The following is a 19,416-nucleotide window of genomic DNA, read 5'->3' on the forward strand; positions in this document are numbered from 1 at the left end:
TGTGCTCATACTACTGTTTAATTGTATGCAATTTACTTCCTAATACTTTGTAAATGGAAAAGTCTATGGTTCTGAAAGAGCTACATATGTGCAGTCTACTGTTTAAAGCTGGTTTAACAGCTGTATGAGCTTATGTTTTTCGACTCTAAATGAATCTCATCTTAGCTTATCTTATCTTACTGTGTGCAAGTGATCTTACATGAGGACAAAAAGTCTATATACCTTTTCCAGTACATTTGAAGTGAACTCGTGACTGAGCTGCACTTATAGGTATCAACTCTGTTCCCATTAATGTTTGATGAACCGTTAAACTGATGTAATGATTTCCAGACAAGAACGCAATGGAGGCACTTAAGCGTGAAAAAGACGCACTGGAGAAGACGGTTGCCCTTATCAACGCACAGATGCTGCTGGTGGAGGGTGGAAAGACACGCCTCGACGACGTTGTTGACGACCTACAGACAGAAATTATCTCCCTTAGACAGCAGTTAGAGGAGGCAGAGAAAAAGTAGGTCACCAAGGGGAGTTATAGGGCTTTGTTCTTCTGAGCTAGACATGCCAAGCAAACTGAACTGTTTGTAAATTAGACCTTTGTGCTTTATGTTGGGGTGCTTGAGTTAGTAAGGTTGTTATAAGCAAAGGTGACATGCAATAATTACCTTGTTAACAACAGTTTCAGAATGTTTATCCAGAAAATGTTGCTGCAGAATTGAGGAGCCAATTTCAATGCTTTGCTTTGCAGGTGAACATTGCATGAAAACACCAAACTGCAAGCTTTGCATGTTCTTTACTGGAAGCTACATGTAGGTTGTTATCAATAAATCATGTAATGGGAAAAACTCAGTTTGCTTGGCATATTGACTTAAAAGCCACTGTTAGTTAACATGAAATTATGTTGGCAAGTTTCTATAATATGTTTTTGATGCTAAGAGTATTTTCAAAATTAGTGCAAAATATGTTTAATGTTATCACAAAAAGTAATGTTATCACAAAAAGTAAGGTCAAATTTATTCCAGCATATTAAACAGTGGCCCTTTTCACAAGATATATTTTTTATGTAGGTGATTATAAAGTTTCAGTTCTTTTGCCTTAGTGCCAGATTGTTTCAAGTTTATTGGCTTTGTATGATTTTCTCAAAATAAGCACATCACAGTGTGTTTGTATGGCGCACATTATTCTGCACAGAAGTATAGACCTCAAAATCCATCGTGTTTCTTTAGTTATTTTTAGTAGAGTGCATTACCATTACAGTAGAAATTGATTTTGAAAAATATTAATATTGGCATACAACTGTATGAAATCATTGTTTTTATAGCTCACATTTTTAATTGTAGAATATGTATATGCAGGGTTCTCAGTAAGTTTTGGTTGAACCGTCTCAAATAGTAAAGTAACTGACCAGCTTCTACTTATTCAACTGAAAATCAATTTAGTTTTCCAAATTTGAAGCGGCCCTATTTCCACTTGAACCGTCCATTTTGGCCGACAGCCGGTTTTTATTGAGAACACTGTATATGTATAGAAGAATTGAATTTTCGTTTGAAAAATGTATATACACCTTGTTTGTTTTGTGAAGGTATGCAACGTAAGTGTTCAGCTCGACAACAGACCAGTACTTTCCCTCTTCTTGTGCCATATGAAAACTTTCCTCATATGTCCTCAACACGTGCTCATACTTTTAACAAAATAACTACATTTTTACTGTTTCTATCATTCTTATGTCCATTTCTAGTCTATACATAAGACAGTGTCTCATAGCATGATGTTATGTTGACATTTAGAATTAATATTTTCTGTTTTAAAGTGAGGATTGCCGAGGAAATTGGAAGTCATAAAATCTAGACAAAATAATTAAAAGTGTTTCATGTTACTGAGATATTATAAGAGAAATTCAAAACTTTGATGCTCAGAGAAAATATTGTTCTTATTACTGTCCATTTAATGTGCAAGTATGTCATGAACCATTTTATTTACAACGTGTAATGAAAGCACTGAGTAGATAGAAATTGAAATAAAATGTTATTGTTTTTAAAGCTGCACTCGCACAGATATACCATTTTTACAACTTTTTTATTTTTTGTCTTGGAAAGAGCAAATTTTTGCGCAAATATCTACAAACCAATGATACAAGATTGCTGCCAAAAAGTCAGATCGCAGATTTTCATATTTCCATTAGAAAATCAATATTTTATGGCTTAAACCGTTACACTAACGGTTTAAGAAAAGTGCAAAAAACATCAATTTTTGAACTTAAATATAAGAATCTGCTTTCTAGTTTTTTGTCAGCAGTCTTATATAACTGGTTTCCAGGATTTTGGCAGAAATTGGCTCGTTCCAAGACAAGAAATAAAAAAGTTGTCAAAATGTTCAATCTGTGAGAGTGCAGCTTTAATAATGTTAGTTTTCCATTGCGTTTTGCAAAGCCTTTTGTATAATATATTATGGTTTATCCAACACAGTTCAAGTGCTTGAATGGCAAACTAGATGGGGTCGTCATTTTTACAGAAATATTGTCTACACTATTTTCATATAATCATGCATCCTTTTAACACAGTTTTCATTATATATATATATATACTCACTGTTAAATAAGCTTTCAGTTTTATTCCTCATTTTCTTCATCTAACATATTCATTTTCACCCCATAAAAGGCTTGAAGAATTTGCAAAAAAGGAAAAGGAGTCAAAATCGAGTGAACCATTCAGGTATTGTATTCTTCGTTGACGGTGTAAGCTTATTAACACCAGTATAAGGGCTGTAGATCAGTGAGAATGTATGGATAACCCTTTAATACTATTGTCTTGCCCCTTACTCAAGGAATACCCATGTTTTAGTTTTATTAAGTATTTATTTCAAATACCATCTGGGTACATTTGTGTCCTTCTCTTCAAACTGCACAGAGCGATGTTTTGGTTCTTTGGGTCAACTTCTTAAAACCATGATAAGGCCTAAAAAAAAATATGTCTGTTTCCTGTAACCCGACCGACCGTAATTTTTTACCGGCGACCGCAATTTTTTTATGCCCCAAAATTCGAAAAGTCAGATTTTTAGTGATCTCTGGCCTATGATGACAACGATAATTTAAATATTTTGGTAGTGTCCGAATCGTTGCATAGTTACAAACGTTTCCGGTTTGGCAAATTGAAACAATGGCAAAAACCTTAATGGCTGTGACATTAAACTGCAGGGCTTTCAATTGACCCGAGCTCCCGGGTGTTGACGCACAGGAATCGTAAATGACCCGAAATCAACGCATCATCCATTTGTAATATGCATCAGTTTTGACACGGGATATTTCGGTGTGAGAGTCGGTATCATCTGAAAGGAGCCTCAATGCATAATCTGAATGTTTGTTTAACCCGCAAGAGCAATTTACACCCGAAGTGACAAGTGATTATCGATCTGGAATCTGATCGGTAACCTTGTCAATTAGCAGCACTCAAACTCAATGACGTAATATCAACTCCGCCCATTATGCAAATTTACGGATACCTTCCGCTTTTTCGCTAAGTGCAATGGTTTTGAAAAACAACAATGCTAGGATATATTTTGTTCATTTATTTTAAGTTTTTTTTATTATATCTCCAGTTAATTAAAAAATATTCTTATAAGTTTTAATGAGTTAACAGAAAAATATACATTTTTCATACCACATGGTCTAAAAAGCACGGAAAACAGGTGCACGCTAACTTCCTGTCAATTTTAATGAAAGTGAAAGGAGAAGTACGTAGATCGTTGTCAGTGTTATAGTTTAGTTCTATCATGGACCTGGTTTATAGGTCCGTGGTTCTATAACAAAACTGTTATAGTTTTGCCATTTATGAAAAATACGATGTTGCAATACTGGCAATAGGAACGTTAAATGTTTTTGTTTACTTCCGGAAAAAAAGATAAACCTGAAAGTGAAAGTTAAAGTAAGAAAGATGTCGTTGCAACTAAACAATCGCTGGTGCATATTGGAATTTGACAAGGATGCACTGGATTACATAACGAAGATGCATTAACTAAATAATATGTTCGTCAGAGTCAGAACATATTTTACCAAGTTTTGACTCTGGGAATGTTTTAACCCCCGTAGTCCAGTCAAGTCCAGAAAAGGAAAGAAACAACAAGGTATTCTATTGAGAGTTACATTGATTATTGTGCTTGAGATTTTTACAGAATGAACTGTGGATCTAATACAGCAGATCTTTTTAAAACACTGAAAATTGTTAAAAAAAATAAGTTGTGGAAACTATTTAAGGTACTGTACGTGTACTAGTTTTGCTGTTTTACTGTTTAAAAAAGAAAATGGTATTACTTTTTATTAGTCAGTCTAAGCTTTTTTGATACTGATTCTAGTCTATTTAAACATATTCCAGTCCAATCTGTTATTTTACACTGTTCGCTGTCGAGTCAGCAGGTAAGGTTTAAGTGTCCAAGCAGTGAACAGCGTAGACCATGGGTCTACACTGGTCCCAAAGATCTGTACAATTCTGACAGCCTCTAAGAGTTAAATGGTTTAGTCATTGATTCTAGTCATTTATCAATCAAAGTATTGATTGATATAAAATTATGTTTTGTGGAGATTCTTGCCTGTTCTTGTTGTAACAGCATTTTATTTTATAATAGTTGTCATGTACATTTAATTGTAATACAACTTGATATTATTACACAGTCTATCTTAAAATAGTCTGTGCAATAATATCTTGTTTTATTATTAGAAAATGTATGCATTTTGAAAGTTTTGTTTAAAACATTTGCCAAAAATAAATTGTCTAAATGTTCTTTGATTCACTCTTTCACTGGGTTATATTTGCAAAGTCTAAAGATGAACTGCTTCCCTGGTGAACATACTGACAATGCTCAAAATTGCACATAATGTTGCCACCGCTGGGAGTCGAACCCATGGCTTGCCCTTCAACAGGATGCATTCTACGACTGAAATACATGTACCATGGCTAAAAATAACTGATAAACAATGCTGTTTCTTTGTCAAGCTTCACCTATATATAGATGTGAAAAAATCACTTAGTCTTGATTTATTACAATGATGATGTATTTTATGTTTTGATGGCTGTCAAGCTAGCAGTTTTAGCTTATAAGTGGCAGAAAGATTGAATCTATATATCACACTGAATTCTTATTAAAATAATTCACCTGAAATAAACTTGAATTTTGATCATTCTGACATTAAAAAAAAAAAAAAAAAAATCCCTGCCTACCGACCCATCTTTTTTTCAGCATGTTACAGGAAACAGACATATTTTTTTTTTAGGCCTAAAGTGCCTCTATGACTCATGACTTAAAATCATTTTTAAAACAATATATGTGTTAATTGATTTCTAATTACCAGTTTTTCAAATGCTTTAAGTTTCCTTTGTCTTAAAAGGACTCATTTATGATTTGTAGAGTCAGACGTCAAATAAGTAAATATTTTGCGAAATATGAACATAACTCTTTTTTATAATTTTCTAAAAATGAGATAGAAAATGCTGTATTTGTCCAAAAGTGAGAATAATAATTGTAAACTAATTGATTTCAGTCTTGGATTTACAAAATTCAGTTCAAATGAGTGTCTGTCAGTTGCTGTTTAGTATTTGTTCATACAAGTACATGTCATATCTCAATTTTAAGGAAAAAATGTTACAAACAGAATCTGTGAGTCCCTTAAACAATTCTTTTGGAAGCAATCTTAGGCAATATGAAAGTTAATATATCTGCAGTTTGAAGAGGAAGAAATTGGTCATGGGTTAAGATTAATCTGTATTTACCATTTGTACAATATTGTACTTGGAGATTTGTTAATCTTCATGGAAAATCTTTTAATTGATTAAGATGTATGATAACTAAAATATTCAACAATTACCCCTGAATAAAATCAAAAATCTTAACTGTAAAGAACACCTAAAGTCCCATTGCATGTGACTATGGCATGCAGCATTTTAAGTACTATTCTTATATAAATAAGCATGATGTTTTGAAACTGCATGTTTCCCAACATAAACTTGTTTTTTTGCATAATTGTTCTTTTGAGTGTAAGTGAATATGTTGTGTGTTTCTTACTTACAAACTGAATGTTAACATTCATAGTTAATTTCAGAATGAGATAGGAGACTGATAGTTTTATTTATTTCAAGGCAATATCAGGTACATGTTACTCGAATTACCTTGAGCATGTCAAAATAAAGTAATTAATTAAGGTAAACACGATGAGATTAGGATTTCAAGGTGTGGCATCTTTAGTAGAACTAAATGGTGACTGGTTGTCTCTAATTTCTTTGTAAAAAAACTCAAATTTTCTCTGACGAACTCTTTAGAAGTAGAACAAGTGGAACAGTGACCAAGGTTTGTCTGTGTTCATGTTGCTTACTGATGCAGCATTTAGTTTGTGCAACAAAACTGAATAGTTCAACAAACAATGGATTATATTATTATATTACCATCAGTGACAAATCAATGTTGTATTTTGAAACGTTGCCATGAAATAACTGTTTAATCTATTCCAATAAATAAGCTTAATACCAGTCAATTACAAAATGCTAAGCTGACATTAATTAAGAGTAAATCATCATTTATTTAGTGAGATTTTAAGAAGATTTCTAGGAATTTTTGTTTTCATGGTGTCATATTGTTGTTGTGGCCATTGGTATTTTTTTATAAAAAAAAGTTTAAATGTTGGTTTAATAACTTGAAAATGTTAAAGCACATACATACTTAGAATGATGTTTAGACATTTGTTTTTAATATAATTATATGCTAAAAAAGTATATGATATTATAATCAAAGACTGGTGGTCTGAGGTGATTAAATAGTTTTGCTAACATTTTAAGAGATTCTGACCTTTATATTTGCTCTTGGTATAATTCTGTATGAGTTATGTCCCTTTTTAAAGTGAGAAATGAAATGATAAGTGTTGGCAATTCCTTGCTTTGCCCTAATTTGTGTTGATATTAAATAACAACAGGATTTTAAAGAAAACAACAACATTTTTATTGACTGTGTAGTCTAATAGCAGCTCCAACTGTATATTGATAATTCAGTATATATTGTTAGAGTACAGAGTTCCCCAGGTCCCTCCAACCTTCCAGTATTCCCCTCCATGAGGAAGAGGTAATGATGCTCCATGCAGACAGAGTTATGGCACTTTGTTCATTATTAACCAAGTTTACAGTTATATAGCTCCATGTTGCTCTAAGACAAGCCAATCAGCCTTGCACAGATAATGCAAGTGTTTTCGCAGCTTCTGTGGTTGTCAATGACATGCAACTGCTTTGTATTTCAATAACTGTATTAATTCATGTCAGGATTTTTTTCTTGAATCACATTGTTACCTTAAAGCATTGACAATTAAGGAAAGAGACAAATGTATGATTTGCTTGTTCTTGTTTTAGATATGGAGAAAGTTACTTTTGTTATAGCATGTTTTGTTATACCTTTTCAGCCTTTCAGAAATGTTCTGAGTTTGGTTCTTGGTACTCAATCAACTCTCAATCATTCTCATTGCGCTTCCATTGCATCTGTCATTCTTAAAATGAAATTAGTGCTGTTTACAGCGTTTGTAATATTAAATAAATGTTGCACTTTTAGTGTTTGTATATTTTAATTAAAAGCTCTAGTGTGATAGCTGTTTGCCGCTTATATAATGTGCAATATTGTTGCATAATCAAGCTTAAACTGATGGTAAATCTTTAATTTGTTTTTCTCGGAGTACAGATGGAGAAATGCGTAAGTGGTCGACAAGTGTTATTATCCTAATGTTAGATGTGAACTGTGTATTCCACATCGGCCATTTTCATGATCGTTCAAATTGATCTCGTACTTGCATTGGAAGAATGATTTACATAGACTGCCTTAAGTTTTCAGAAAATAACCAGTCAGTCTTGAATGCAAGCATAATATTTTCGTTCCTTATGAATATATAAAAAAAGCTATTTCAGATTTTCTTTCCTCCGACTTAAATACCGATATTGTCATACATTAGGTAAAACCCTCCATATTCTAATGATCAAGCAACCCATTTTTGCCATTCGTGCACCATTCACAATGCACATGACAGATTGCAGTATCACAAAATCCATCATCTTAACTTCCCCACTCCCCATGTATAATTTTTTTTTTTTTTTAGAAAATATTGTTAGTTAAAAGATGGTTTTATACTGTTATTAAATCTTTATTCTCTTATTTATCTCTCCATTAGACCGAGGTAAGTTTTAACGACACATTTGCTGAATTGGTAAAGGAATTTTAGATTTATGCTTAAAACCCTTTTGGTATACTTACATGTAATTCATTAGAAATATAGAAGAAATAGAAGAAAAAAATGCTTACCCTTTCATAACAGATATTATTCCTGTTAATGCATGTCCACATGAATATTTTACAAGTAGATCGTGTTGTTGGGAGTAAGTATAATGCCCTCACAGTTTTCTTTAAGTTTCACCACAAAAAAAATACTGAATTATGTAGGTGTTTTAGACGAATGTTGTGGTTGCAATGCACACATGCCACTAGGTGTGAAATAGTAAATGGGGAAGTGCACCAAGAATAAAGTTAATCATTATGAAATTAAATTAATTGTTATGCTTATGCCAGGAAATAATAAGTGGTTGCTGTACAAAACGGTAAAAGGATTCTGACTTAAAGCCAGAATTGAAACTTGTTGACATTGCACTGTTTAGTCATCACACCTGTCTGTTGTAAGCCTAAATGCTTATAAGCCAACAGCAGACATAATATGTACAATGTTACTGGTTGATGGAGGCACATGTATTCTTGCATGTCATAAGAAGGTAGTTTATGAATAGCGATGGTACTTTTAAATGCATGATTTAGCTGTCACATTGTAATGTTATTTATTAGCTATTTTCATAATTATAAATGTTCAAATGATTCATACATTTAGATTTTATTTACAGAAATATATGCAATGTGTATTGGACATGATATCTTAGTTTTATGTAGGAAGAATCATAATTTCTTGTGTCAAAAGTTGATTTATTTATGTATTTTCTCAGTTATGTAAAACAAATGTAAAAAATGTTGAATAAAACATTGTACAATGTAACATATCAAGTGATCATGTATTAGTTTGTTGAATGTTTTTAATTGATTGACAATGTAAAAATTGTTTACATGTTGAATAATGCTACATTTTGTGTTTAGTCAACCTTAAACATCATTAATTTCTTTCAATGAATTGAAGTATGGTATGCAAAATATGAATAATTATTATGTATAAAAATGCAAGAGTTATTTCCTTCATTCGTGTTAGAGTGCTTGAGTTAGATCCCTTTGCTACTCTTCTGCAGGCACCAGCCGGAGGTTGAGAATCTCCAGGAGGAGATAAACATTCTCAACCAACAACTTGATGAGTCCAAGTACGAGCAGGACAAGCAGAGACGCCTTGTACAGACGCTCAAAGTCGTGAGTAAATAATACAATATATAATGGCAGTCACTGGTGAAATGAGTATTAGAATTATTTTTCATTTACATGTAACTCTACTATGTTTGAATGCTTGATATTCTGAAATTTATTCAAAATTTTCTGTCAGAAATATGAGTAGAAGACAGAGTTTAGAGATCTTCTTATTGAAACTTAAAAATGTCATTCATGTGACTTCAAAAAATACTTAAGTGTTAATCTTTAGAACTGAAACATTTTTGGTGTTTTGAAACAGGCAGGCATTTATTCCATCATTTAACAAAAGGCCTAAAAACATAATATGTTTGTTTCCAGTTTCATGCCCCTAAAAGAAGGGTATATAAGTTGAAAATCTTTTTTTTGCGATTTTTTTTTTATAAGTCATTTTTTTCTTGACGTTTTTCTGTTACCCAAAGCTTTAAGTTCGATGCTTTAGAACATTGATTCTCTTAGTATATTAAGCATCACTGGTATTGTCAAAAGCCAATTACACTTCATTTTTAACTTTAAATAGATTAAAATCAAACAAATGAAAAAATATATTTCTCAAGGCAAAAACATGGGATCGGGGCAAAAAAATATTAATATGGATATATGGAAGGTAGACTGTTGAACCGGGAACAAACATATTTTTTTATGCCTAAGGTGACATGCTGATATAACAAACTTTACATTATGGGACTGAAGTAAAATTCTGGGGATATGAAGCAATCACAAATGATTCAATGTGTATTATACTTTGGACAGATTTCATCTTTATTATGGCTATTTTTTCTGAAGATTATTAAGAAGATTGAAGCCAAGACTGGGAAAATATGCACTTACTTAAATGCTCCCTTTAGGGATAATACATAAAATCTGTGAACTATTAATAATATTCTTTTCCCAGTCAAGTAATAAATTAAGAATAGATGACTGACTATTCATGTAAATATAGCACACAGTCCATATAGCGTTAGTCACCATGAGAACACATTGTTAGTACTAGATCTTGGCACTGCACCACTTAAGTAAACATTAATGCTAATAAGCATTTTCAGTTTTGAGTAATAAAAGTGAAAATGTCATCAATGAAACACAATTAAAATGTACCTGACTCAGCCATTTTACATAAAATCATTACGGTACAAAAGTAGCTATAATTCAGGGAAAGTCCACACTATTCCACCTGCGTCCAACAAGGTGACGCTCTGCCCACACAAATTTCTTGAAGCGAGTCTCAGCTGTCAGTATTGGACATTGGGGCAAATGGCTTCAGTCAAGGCTTCTCTTATTTATGTCATGTATTGGAACATAGCTCATATTTCAGTAATATTAAGAAATATATAAGGCTCTTTATTGTCTGCAGGGGAAATAAGAAGAAATATAGAATATAATTATAAATAAATGTATCTGTTTTCTTGAAGAATCTGATATGAACAAAATTGTCTTGCGACAGGCTTGAATTATATTTGATGTTCAGAGATTTGGCATAAAGGCTGATAGTTTATGTCTAGTGTGTTATATTTCTGTTTTATATCATAAATTGCAAGTCATATTGTCTATGGTTTACCATTTCCCAATCTTGTTGTTCCCGTATGTTTCATCCGCCTCATCCTTCACAACTCTCATCCTCCATCGCAGTTGTCTCCCTTTCTAGCTCTAGATTTATCTCCCTTTAGGATCTTGATGAGGAACGGAATAAAAAACCCACCCAAATTAGAGTAAGTACTAGACAATTGGTTTGACTACATTCCCGTATGATAATTGCAAATCCTAAAGCCAGAGACTTGGGACTTGAAAGAAAAAAATAAAGGCCTAGAAATATATGTGAATTTTCTGTTTGAAACTGGCTGTATTAATTGGCAACATATACCATGTTTGAAAACTATTAGTGTTAGTCTTTAATAAAATATATTATAAAAAAGAGATTTGGTTGTACCTTACCACAGCTAAAAACAATTGTGAATTTCTGGCTTTAGTGTGAAAAAATTATCATTATCATAATCATTTTACAAATTGATGACTTATTTATTATGATTATTTATTAAACAAAATTGATATTTTTAATAATTGTTTCTACATTTGCATGTGCGTGTATAGAAAATTTGGTTGAAGCTAGATTATAATTATTTGTCAACATAACATTAGAAATGACTACTCGGACGTGTGTGTTTATGTGGAAATGTGTTTTTGTAGGAATTTGAAAAGCTGAAAAATTCTTTGGTAATTAATCAAACCCTTGTTCTCTAGATAGATACAACCAAACTGTCTATAAAGAAAAAACATCACATAATGACCGTTTTTAACAGTAACATATGTATTACCATTTAAACTTTTTACTAGAATTATAATAAAGTTATATTATTTCTCAATTTTTCTTTTTTTGGTGTATATAAGCCCTTGGTGGTTTTATTGGCCTATAGATCTTCCCATTTCTTTGAAATATACAGGGTGATAGATAGAATCAATACATATAATTCATGAAATCAAAATAGGAATCTCTCTCATATATTTCAGTACCCATATTACATTATTACATAACCCTTATATCTCCTACAACTAACTTTCTTGATTTTATGTTTTAATCCAGAGTTCAGTGGGGAAGGTACCAAAATAAAAAGATTGATGTATCGCATCTCAGACGATTTTATTACTTCAGGACTTTTTTCTATTTTGTTTCATGCTGTGACAGAACAAATATTGATTCTGTTTTTATTTCAACATAATTTATATTATACAAATTGCATTGGCTTCACCCCAGTTCGGCTGCACCTGCTATATGTTTAGTAAAACTGAAAGTTCAATCAGCGCATGTTTATTTTGCTGTGGGTTTTTTTTGGAAAGAAAAATGGAATTGTCATAGCAGTGGTATCCCTGGTATTGTGCAAAAACTATAACCAAGGCCATAACTCAAATGTTGTTCAAGATATTTAAATGAAAAGTACCAGTAATGCCATTGTTGCTAGAAGACATCAGGCAAATGTACATGAGCTAGGCTCATAACTCCGGCTTTAATAGTCACTGAGTAATGCCCCTTATTCAACTGAAAAAACAACAACAGGTGAGCTTTGTTGTTGGCTCCTTGGTACTCATATTTAACTTCATGTTATTTATGTTCTTTCAATGTAAATATTGTTTTTTATTTACCCATTTATTGACTTGAAGATAAGATCTGAAATGAGAGCATCAAAACAGTGCATCGACACATATTAGTCACATATGAGTGTACTTTAGTAACAAGAAGATCTGTTTGTGCCAATTCCTAATTCCTCTGTCTGACAATCCTCCTTTTTTGTATAGGCAGTGAACTGGTGTGAAGCAGGATTATTTTATTTCTATGATGTCCTTATAAATTTGTCAGAAGATTTCGGATTCCATTAGTTAATGGTCTACACCTGTGAAAGCGTAAAAGATATATGCTCAGAATCAGATGAATTGCCATTGTGGCTTTTGTCACAAATGGAGTTGACCTTTGATACTGGTAGCAAAAAATATCATCAAGTTTATCTGCGATACATTAATTCTTTAAAAGCAATGCTTGCTGTCAGAAACTAGTGGCTTTTTCTCTTCATATATATATTTAGCCAGACCTTTGATAGTTCATGTTCTTTTGAAATATGATTTTGTATTTGCTTTTTCTGACATATGGTCATTTTTAGCACATCTTTTTTGAAAAAAAGAATAGACATTGTCCAAGCCTTTGTGTTGCTGTCATCGAAGTGCAAATTTTCTCGACATGTCCGTCATGCAATAACCATTTTAAGATATTTTAATGATACATTTTACACAAGCTGCCAGAGACAAATGTATAACAAGGACTATAACTCTTGTGGGTTAGTCCCTTGAATGACTAAATATAACAACAGGCAAGCGTCAGCAACTGCTCCATGGTACCCTTGTTAATGTTGTAAGTTTGTTGTAAGTTATTTATCTGACACAATTTGACCAATGCATATTAAATGTCAATAAAATTGAATAAAGAGATAACTATCATGTAAACTATTATTTACCTTACAATGACAGTTTAGAAATCATATATTTTTGTACATTGCTTACTAGAATAACTAGCAATATGTGTATGTTCCATATTATGTTACCCAAAAATGTATTTAACATTTACAACATTGTAAATAATCCTGCTGACTATCATATGCTTTTCAGGGTTTAGACCTAGTATGTATTGGCAGAGTTTTGACAATGCAGTGGCATGATTGAAACCAAATCTATAATATTTGCCATAAACTTTCTAGAACTTACACTAGATTCCCTTGTCTGTCGTCTTGTCTGTCCTTGCATCAATGGTTACTGTATATACTGTCTTTTCGTTTTTCACAATTGAAAATAAAAGACGGTATATACACCTACCATCAATTCATTCCTTCTAAGAAAATCATATTTACTGTTTTAAAGAATTGTTACATACATAATATCTTATTTTCATTTCAATAACATAAGTATCATTGGATTGATAATGCGATTTGAAATGCAAACAAACAAAATAAAACAATTTAAACATTAAAAAAACAATGATAGATTTTGACAAAAGTTGTCTGAAATTAATCAGCCAATTTGCTTTAATTTATACTCACATTAGTCAGGTTTCATACCAATTATAAGTACCTTACCATCCAATATTCAAATTATATATTTAAGTTTTTCTACTCTGTAAATCCAAATGCTGTATTTACTATCTGAATGTCCATCTCAGTGTCGAATGTTGTTGATCCCTCCTTTATAATGTTGGTAACCTGCTTTGTGAATGGTCTAACAAGGCTTGCGTTTTACCAGAGTGTCACAGAATTAACTTTTTGCGTTATTTGTGTTCTTTTATTACATGTTATTGTTTTGTTTGAAGAAAGATATTTAATTATAATATATTATTATTATTTTACATTGTTTTAGCAGAACTGTGATATAATATTAAGTGTTTAATGTAATAACATATAAACTCTAGAAATGATTTATGGTGTTGTTTTTATTTGTAATTAAAAAAAAAATGCATGAATTTTCAAGTAACATCGATTTCAGTTATTCAAGTAATTTTATTTCAGTCTGTAATCAAAATAAATATAATAAATATAAAGCAGCTATTCGTAAAACATACTTTTGAGGTTTTTGTGAGTAGCATAGTACTGGTAGTCCTCAAATATTTTGTTATTTTCTTTTTTGTCAGCCTGTGAAATGTCCCCTAAAAATGGGGAAAAAAACTCTTAATTCAACATCAGTTTTCATGTTGGCTCTACCATTCGATGCACATAGTTTTCCTTAAAGAAAATATGCCCAATGCACTAAATTAGTCTTTTCCCCGATAACGATTGTTTTACTTTTATGAATATTGTTTATTTCATCATTTCCTTAGGACTCTTATGACATATATTTCTAGGACACAATAGTTTTCAAGTTAAAGATAGCATCGCAATAAAGAAATAGTGCATGCCATAATAATCATGTTTGTCTGAATTTTATGTGTCTGCTTATGAGCATGAAATACAACACTGAGGGAGTATTTAAAACAGGAATTTCCTGGAATCGTGATGTCAATGATACCAGTATTTCATGTGATACTATTTAACCCATGAAATCTAAAACAAACCATTACAATTTCACAGATATTTTCTAAAGCATTTAGTAACATTGTTTTCTGGTATTTTGCAAAAATATGATATTGTTGGTATCTAACTGTTTTTTTGAAGAAAGAGTAAAACAATGTTTGATATTAAAATAGCAATACTATTAGTCATTAGTCTTATTTTATTTAGTTAATTTAAAATGCCTGCATAGGACTGACATATTTATATGTTTGATTTACATTTTTCCACTAATTTTATACTGTAGTTTAGATGCATACCCCTGCACAGACATCTTTTCTTACATTCATAAATTCATAGTCTTATTTTTTGGTAGCAGTCATTTCTTAAACATGTTTCTTAACCATGGTAATTTATCAAAGTGCTATTTGCCATGTAACTCAGATAAAACACAAGGACTGAAAAATCAGTTTTTATTTTCAAAGCATATTTATTGAATGACCTCCCTTGTTTGTAGGAATCGTTGGATGACGTAGGTACAGAGTTACGGGACATGAGAGGTGAGCTCCACAAGCTGATGGGGGTCATAGAGAGCAAGGATCATGCCATAGAAACACTGGAAAACCAACTGAGATCTTCCAAGGAAGAAATCAAGATGAAGTAAGCAATGAGCTTCCTTTCCAGACTAGAATATAACATTTCAATAATTTTTCACTTTTATAAATGTAAAGTTGTGACCTACAACCAGCTAATATTACCTTATTTCTTCAAAGCTCTTTCAAAGTGTCATTGATGGACAATGAGGGGTCCTTCTGAAAGGGTGGACCTTGGCAATCATTATTATAATGTTATTAATTAGGTGATTTCATATTGGCCTAGTTATTTGTCCGAGGTTAGCTGTATTTGCCTGAGCCTGAAAGGGCGAAGGCAAATACAGCTGACCGAGGACAAATAACTGGGCCAATATGAAATCACCTAATTAATAAGTATTTTATTAATTAACTATTACCGTTTTAGTTAAAAACATTCTTATAACTTACCTTTAGTTCACATTGAAGCCGTATTTATCCCTTATTCATTCATGGTGTCTGCTTTTCTAGACTTGACTTTGCTGATTTTGACATGCATCCTTATAGTGACATTGCACATACTTATGAATAAAGCACTGTACATTGTAAGGAAGCATGTCTTTTCATCTTATTTTGTAAATCGTTTGCCAAAACGTCAAATGTTTTACCTTCGTTGTCCATTTTGGATTTTGTCGGCGTACAAAATCATAATAGTCGTAAAATCCACCAACGGGTTAAATACAACTGTTATATCAAACCGTACAAAGTGGTTCAATCACTCAATAGGTTCAAGTATTCCAAATAAAGTTATATGAAGCACATACTTTTTAAAACAGTCGGAAAACGGAAAACAAAATGGCTACCTAAAAAGTAATTTCCAGCATATTTTTCATATTATGCGAGTCCCTCCAGCCAATGAAAATGGCCCATTTCTCAAATCCTATATTAGGTTTTGTAGCCAATCAAAACGGAGGAAACTCATATTAGGCGAGTTTTGTTGATATTGGCCAAGTTTGGTCGATATTGAGCGAATTCTGGCATATATTGTCTTCAATTGTCTGGTATTGATACCACAATTGTCTCTGTATTTCGTCAAATACGTAATAGTTGATTAATAAAACCTTGTACATCTCATTTAAGTGCCTGAACTTGTGATAATTCTAAAGAAAAAGTACATTGAAATATGATATAAAAGGTGACAGTCAAGCTTAGAGACAATGATCACAGCTATCTAAACTCTAGCCACCTCCTTTCCAGTTGAAGTCATTATTGTGCATATTGAAATAACAAAAATATGTAGAAGGACATTATTAAGGGGGATATTTTCTATTAGACAGACTGATGCTTTCCATTGATTATTGTTGGATATTAACTGCATTGTTTAAAGGTGATTGTTTATTTGGAGGTCTTAATGAAAATTGATTTTTAAAGTCCATTGCAGTCAGGCAAACAAACATTTAATATTTATGAAGACCACATAGAGCATGTACTGATTGAAATTATTTTTGTATCTGACATTGACTTCTATTTTTTTTGCCTCTAACCCTAAAAATGCATAGGCATAAGAAATGGCAACTGAAGCAATATAGATGTTCCTTATAGTATTTTTATATTTAAGGAAATAGCCATTTATATTTTACACTGATATTAACATGATTGTCTACTTATGAAAATTGTCTGTGTACTTCTCAGCACTATAATAAAATTTATTAAAGCATCCTGTAGTATGATACTCATTACTAATATGACGTAATTGGGCAAAATGTATGTCAATAAGCATGATGAAGATAATACTATCAAATAAATAAGTTAAACTAATCTTTTAGGGGTCAGGCAATGGTGGACCTGCAGACATTGGTGACAGATCTAGAGAAGAAGAATGATGGTCTACATCAAAGTGTGGAGGGGGTGAGGTCAAGTGTAGAGGAAAGATTGTTGTCCCCCCGTCATGCTAGCCCCAGCCCACCTAGGTAAGAACCTAAACATATAGAACAGACAGGGTAGGATGCAGCCAAAGGGCAATATTATGCATTCTTTTTTTGTTTTTGTTTTCTAGTATCTTTGAAATTTGATTGCCAACATTTTTTAGATGGATTAAGCATGTTGATTGTTTTTCATGGAGGAACAAAAAAAATCTTATGACTTTCTTAAGCTCTCCCTGTTTCCTATAGTGAAGTTTGGTTTGATTTTAGGTTGACATTTTGTTTCTTTTAATAATAAAGACTAAGGATTGTTTTTTTTGTTTGTTCCCTTTGCCGAATATTCATTCGTTTCAATGAATGTTCTAGGAAATCACGTTCTCCAAGTGCTAGAGCATCAAGGATCCCAAGGTTTTCACATCTGATATTTGTTGCCATAGCAACCTCTGTTTGCATTTCTTTGCATCACACCATGCAAGCATTCCTGTACCTACATAAAACCCATAATATAATAATAAGGATAAAATAAATAGACAATATAACATTTAAACACAAAATAATGTTTTAACAGTTACCTGGTAATTCTCCTTATACCCCTATCAGATTAGTTTTTGGTGTTTAACTTACAAATTTCTTTTTTGTCTTCCACATTCTCTATGCCTTTTTCTTAACAATTCAGATATCCATCCCCATATTTCTGCACCGCTGTGAAATTTGAAGAGGCTGTGTTATATATTTCCATGCAATTAGTGTTGCATTCTTTTCATAATGTGGTTGCACTGGCTTTTTACCATTGTTTCATGCATAATTCATAGAAAAGTATATTTCTGACCATGGATTTTGGTTGATAATTGCCCAAGTGCATTAATCCCACTGGGGCAATATTAACAAAAATTCATGATTGACAACATCATATTCTGTATATTGTTTTGTCAGTTGACCTGGTTTTAGAACATGCATACATTTTGGAACAATACAGAAGCAGGAAATTGCAAATGTACAAAAAATGTGAAACAGCAAATTTGATGAGAATGACATATAAGCTAGAATTTGATTAAAATTAAGATTAATAGGAAATTAAAATAGCAAACCTTTTTTTATGTTATTTGATTTAGACGGCAATATTTCAGTTCTTCTAAAATTTCTGGATGCTTTTGATGTTCATTTCAATATGTGATAATCTCACTCACATGCCGTGAGAAGCTTAGGGGTGACCCAATTTATCATTTTGGCAAAACAAATTTTTGTAGTAAAATGTTATTTTATACAGTGACACGTATTATTGTTAAATAGTCCTATTAGTTGATCTCAATTGACTGATTTTTTTAGCTCACCTTAGCCGTAGGCTGAGGGTGAGCTATTAGGATCGATGATCGTCCTTCGTCCGTCGTCTGTCCTCCATCCACACTTAGTTTGTTAACACTCTAGTGGTCACATTTTTACCTCAATTGTCATGAAACTTGGGCAGGATGTTTGTCCCAGTAATTACTCGGACGAGTTTGAATATGGGTCACCTGGGGTCAAATACTAGGTCACAGAGCCCAAATATAGAAAAACCTTGTTAACACTCAAGAGGTAACATTTTCAGCCCAAATATCCTGGTAATTTGTCAGAAAGGTTGTTTTGATTATTTTTATGTCAAGTTTGAATATGGGTCATCTGTTTTTTTATTGTTATTTTATTGTAATAAAATCATTGAAAGTACCAACTTCAAACTTCATGAACTTATTCACAGTAAATTGTGATTTTTTGTGACGAGTTATATAAATCCAACCTAAATATTGTAAGAGTAATTGCCCTTTGTATCTTTTTAAACAAATACATATTTGTCATGTGTTTAAAAAAACTTGACATATAATAGTTCCACCTATGGTGTACAGAAGGGCAGACAGGCATCATCCAGTATGTAGTCCGATCAATTACTTTTAAACCATTTGTCCAATCATGACCAAAATTGGTCAGAATCTGTATGAACGTCATGATAATTAGCAAAATTGCTGTAGTTACCCGAGA

The 19,416-nt window shown here is 32.1% G+C and overlaps 1 protein-coding gene across 11 annotated transcripts in view; it reads left to right on the forward strand.

The window, feature by feature from the left end:
• Positions 1–19,416, forward strand: part of LOC128228922 (uncharacterized) — an 83,246-nt gene that overhangs the window by 45,797 nt on the left and 18,033 nt on the right. For 10 of the 11 annotated variants that reach the window (XM_052940478.1, XM_052940475.1, XM_052940473.1 and 7 more), the window contains 10 exons: positions 331–508; positions 2,652–2,705; positions 7,036–7,092; positions 9,291–9,405; positions 11,067–11,108; positions 11,584–11,610; positions 11,978–11,992; positions 15,433–15,575; positions 17,311–17,454; positions 17,773–17,814. In XM_052940478.1, the coding sequence (XP_052796438.1) occupies positions 331–508; positions 2,652–2,705; positions 7,036–7,092; positions 9,291–9,405; positions 11,067–11,108; positions 11,584–11,610; positions 11,978–11,992; positions 15,433–15,575; positions 17,311–17,454; positions 17,773–17,814 (817 nt within the window). The remainder of the gene's footprint in view (positions 1–330; positions 509–2,651; positions 2,706–7,035; positions 7,093–9,290; positions 9,406–11,066; positions 11,109–11,583; positions 11,611–11,977; positions 11,993–15,432; positions 15,576–17,310; positions 17,455–17,772; positions 17,815–19,416) is intronic. The other variant, XM_052940482.1, reaches the window with a different exon arrangement.

Source organism: Mya arenaria, chromosome 3 (assembly GCF_026914265.1).
Source record: "Mya arenaria isolate MELC-2E11 chromosome 3, ASM2691426v1".
Lineage (NCBI taxonomy): Eukaryota > Metazoa > Mollusca > Bivalvia > Myida > Myidae > Mya > Mya arenaria.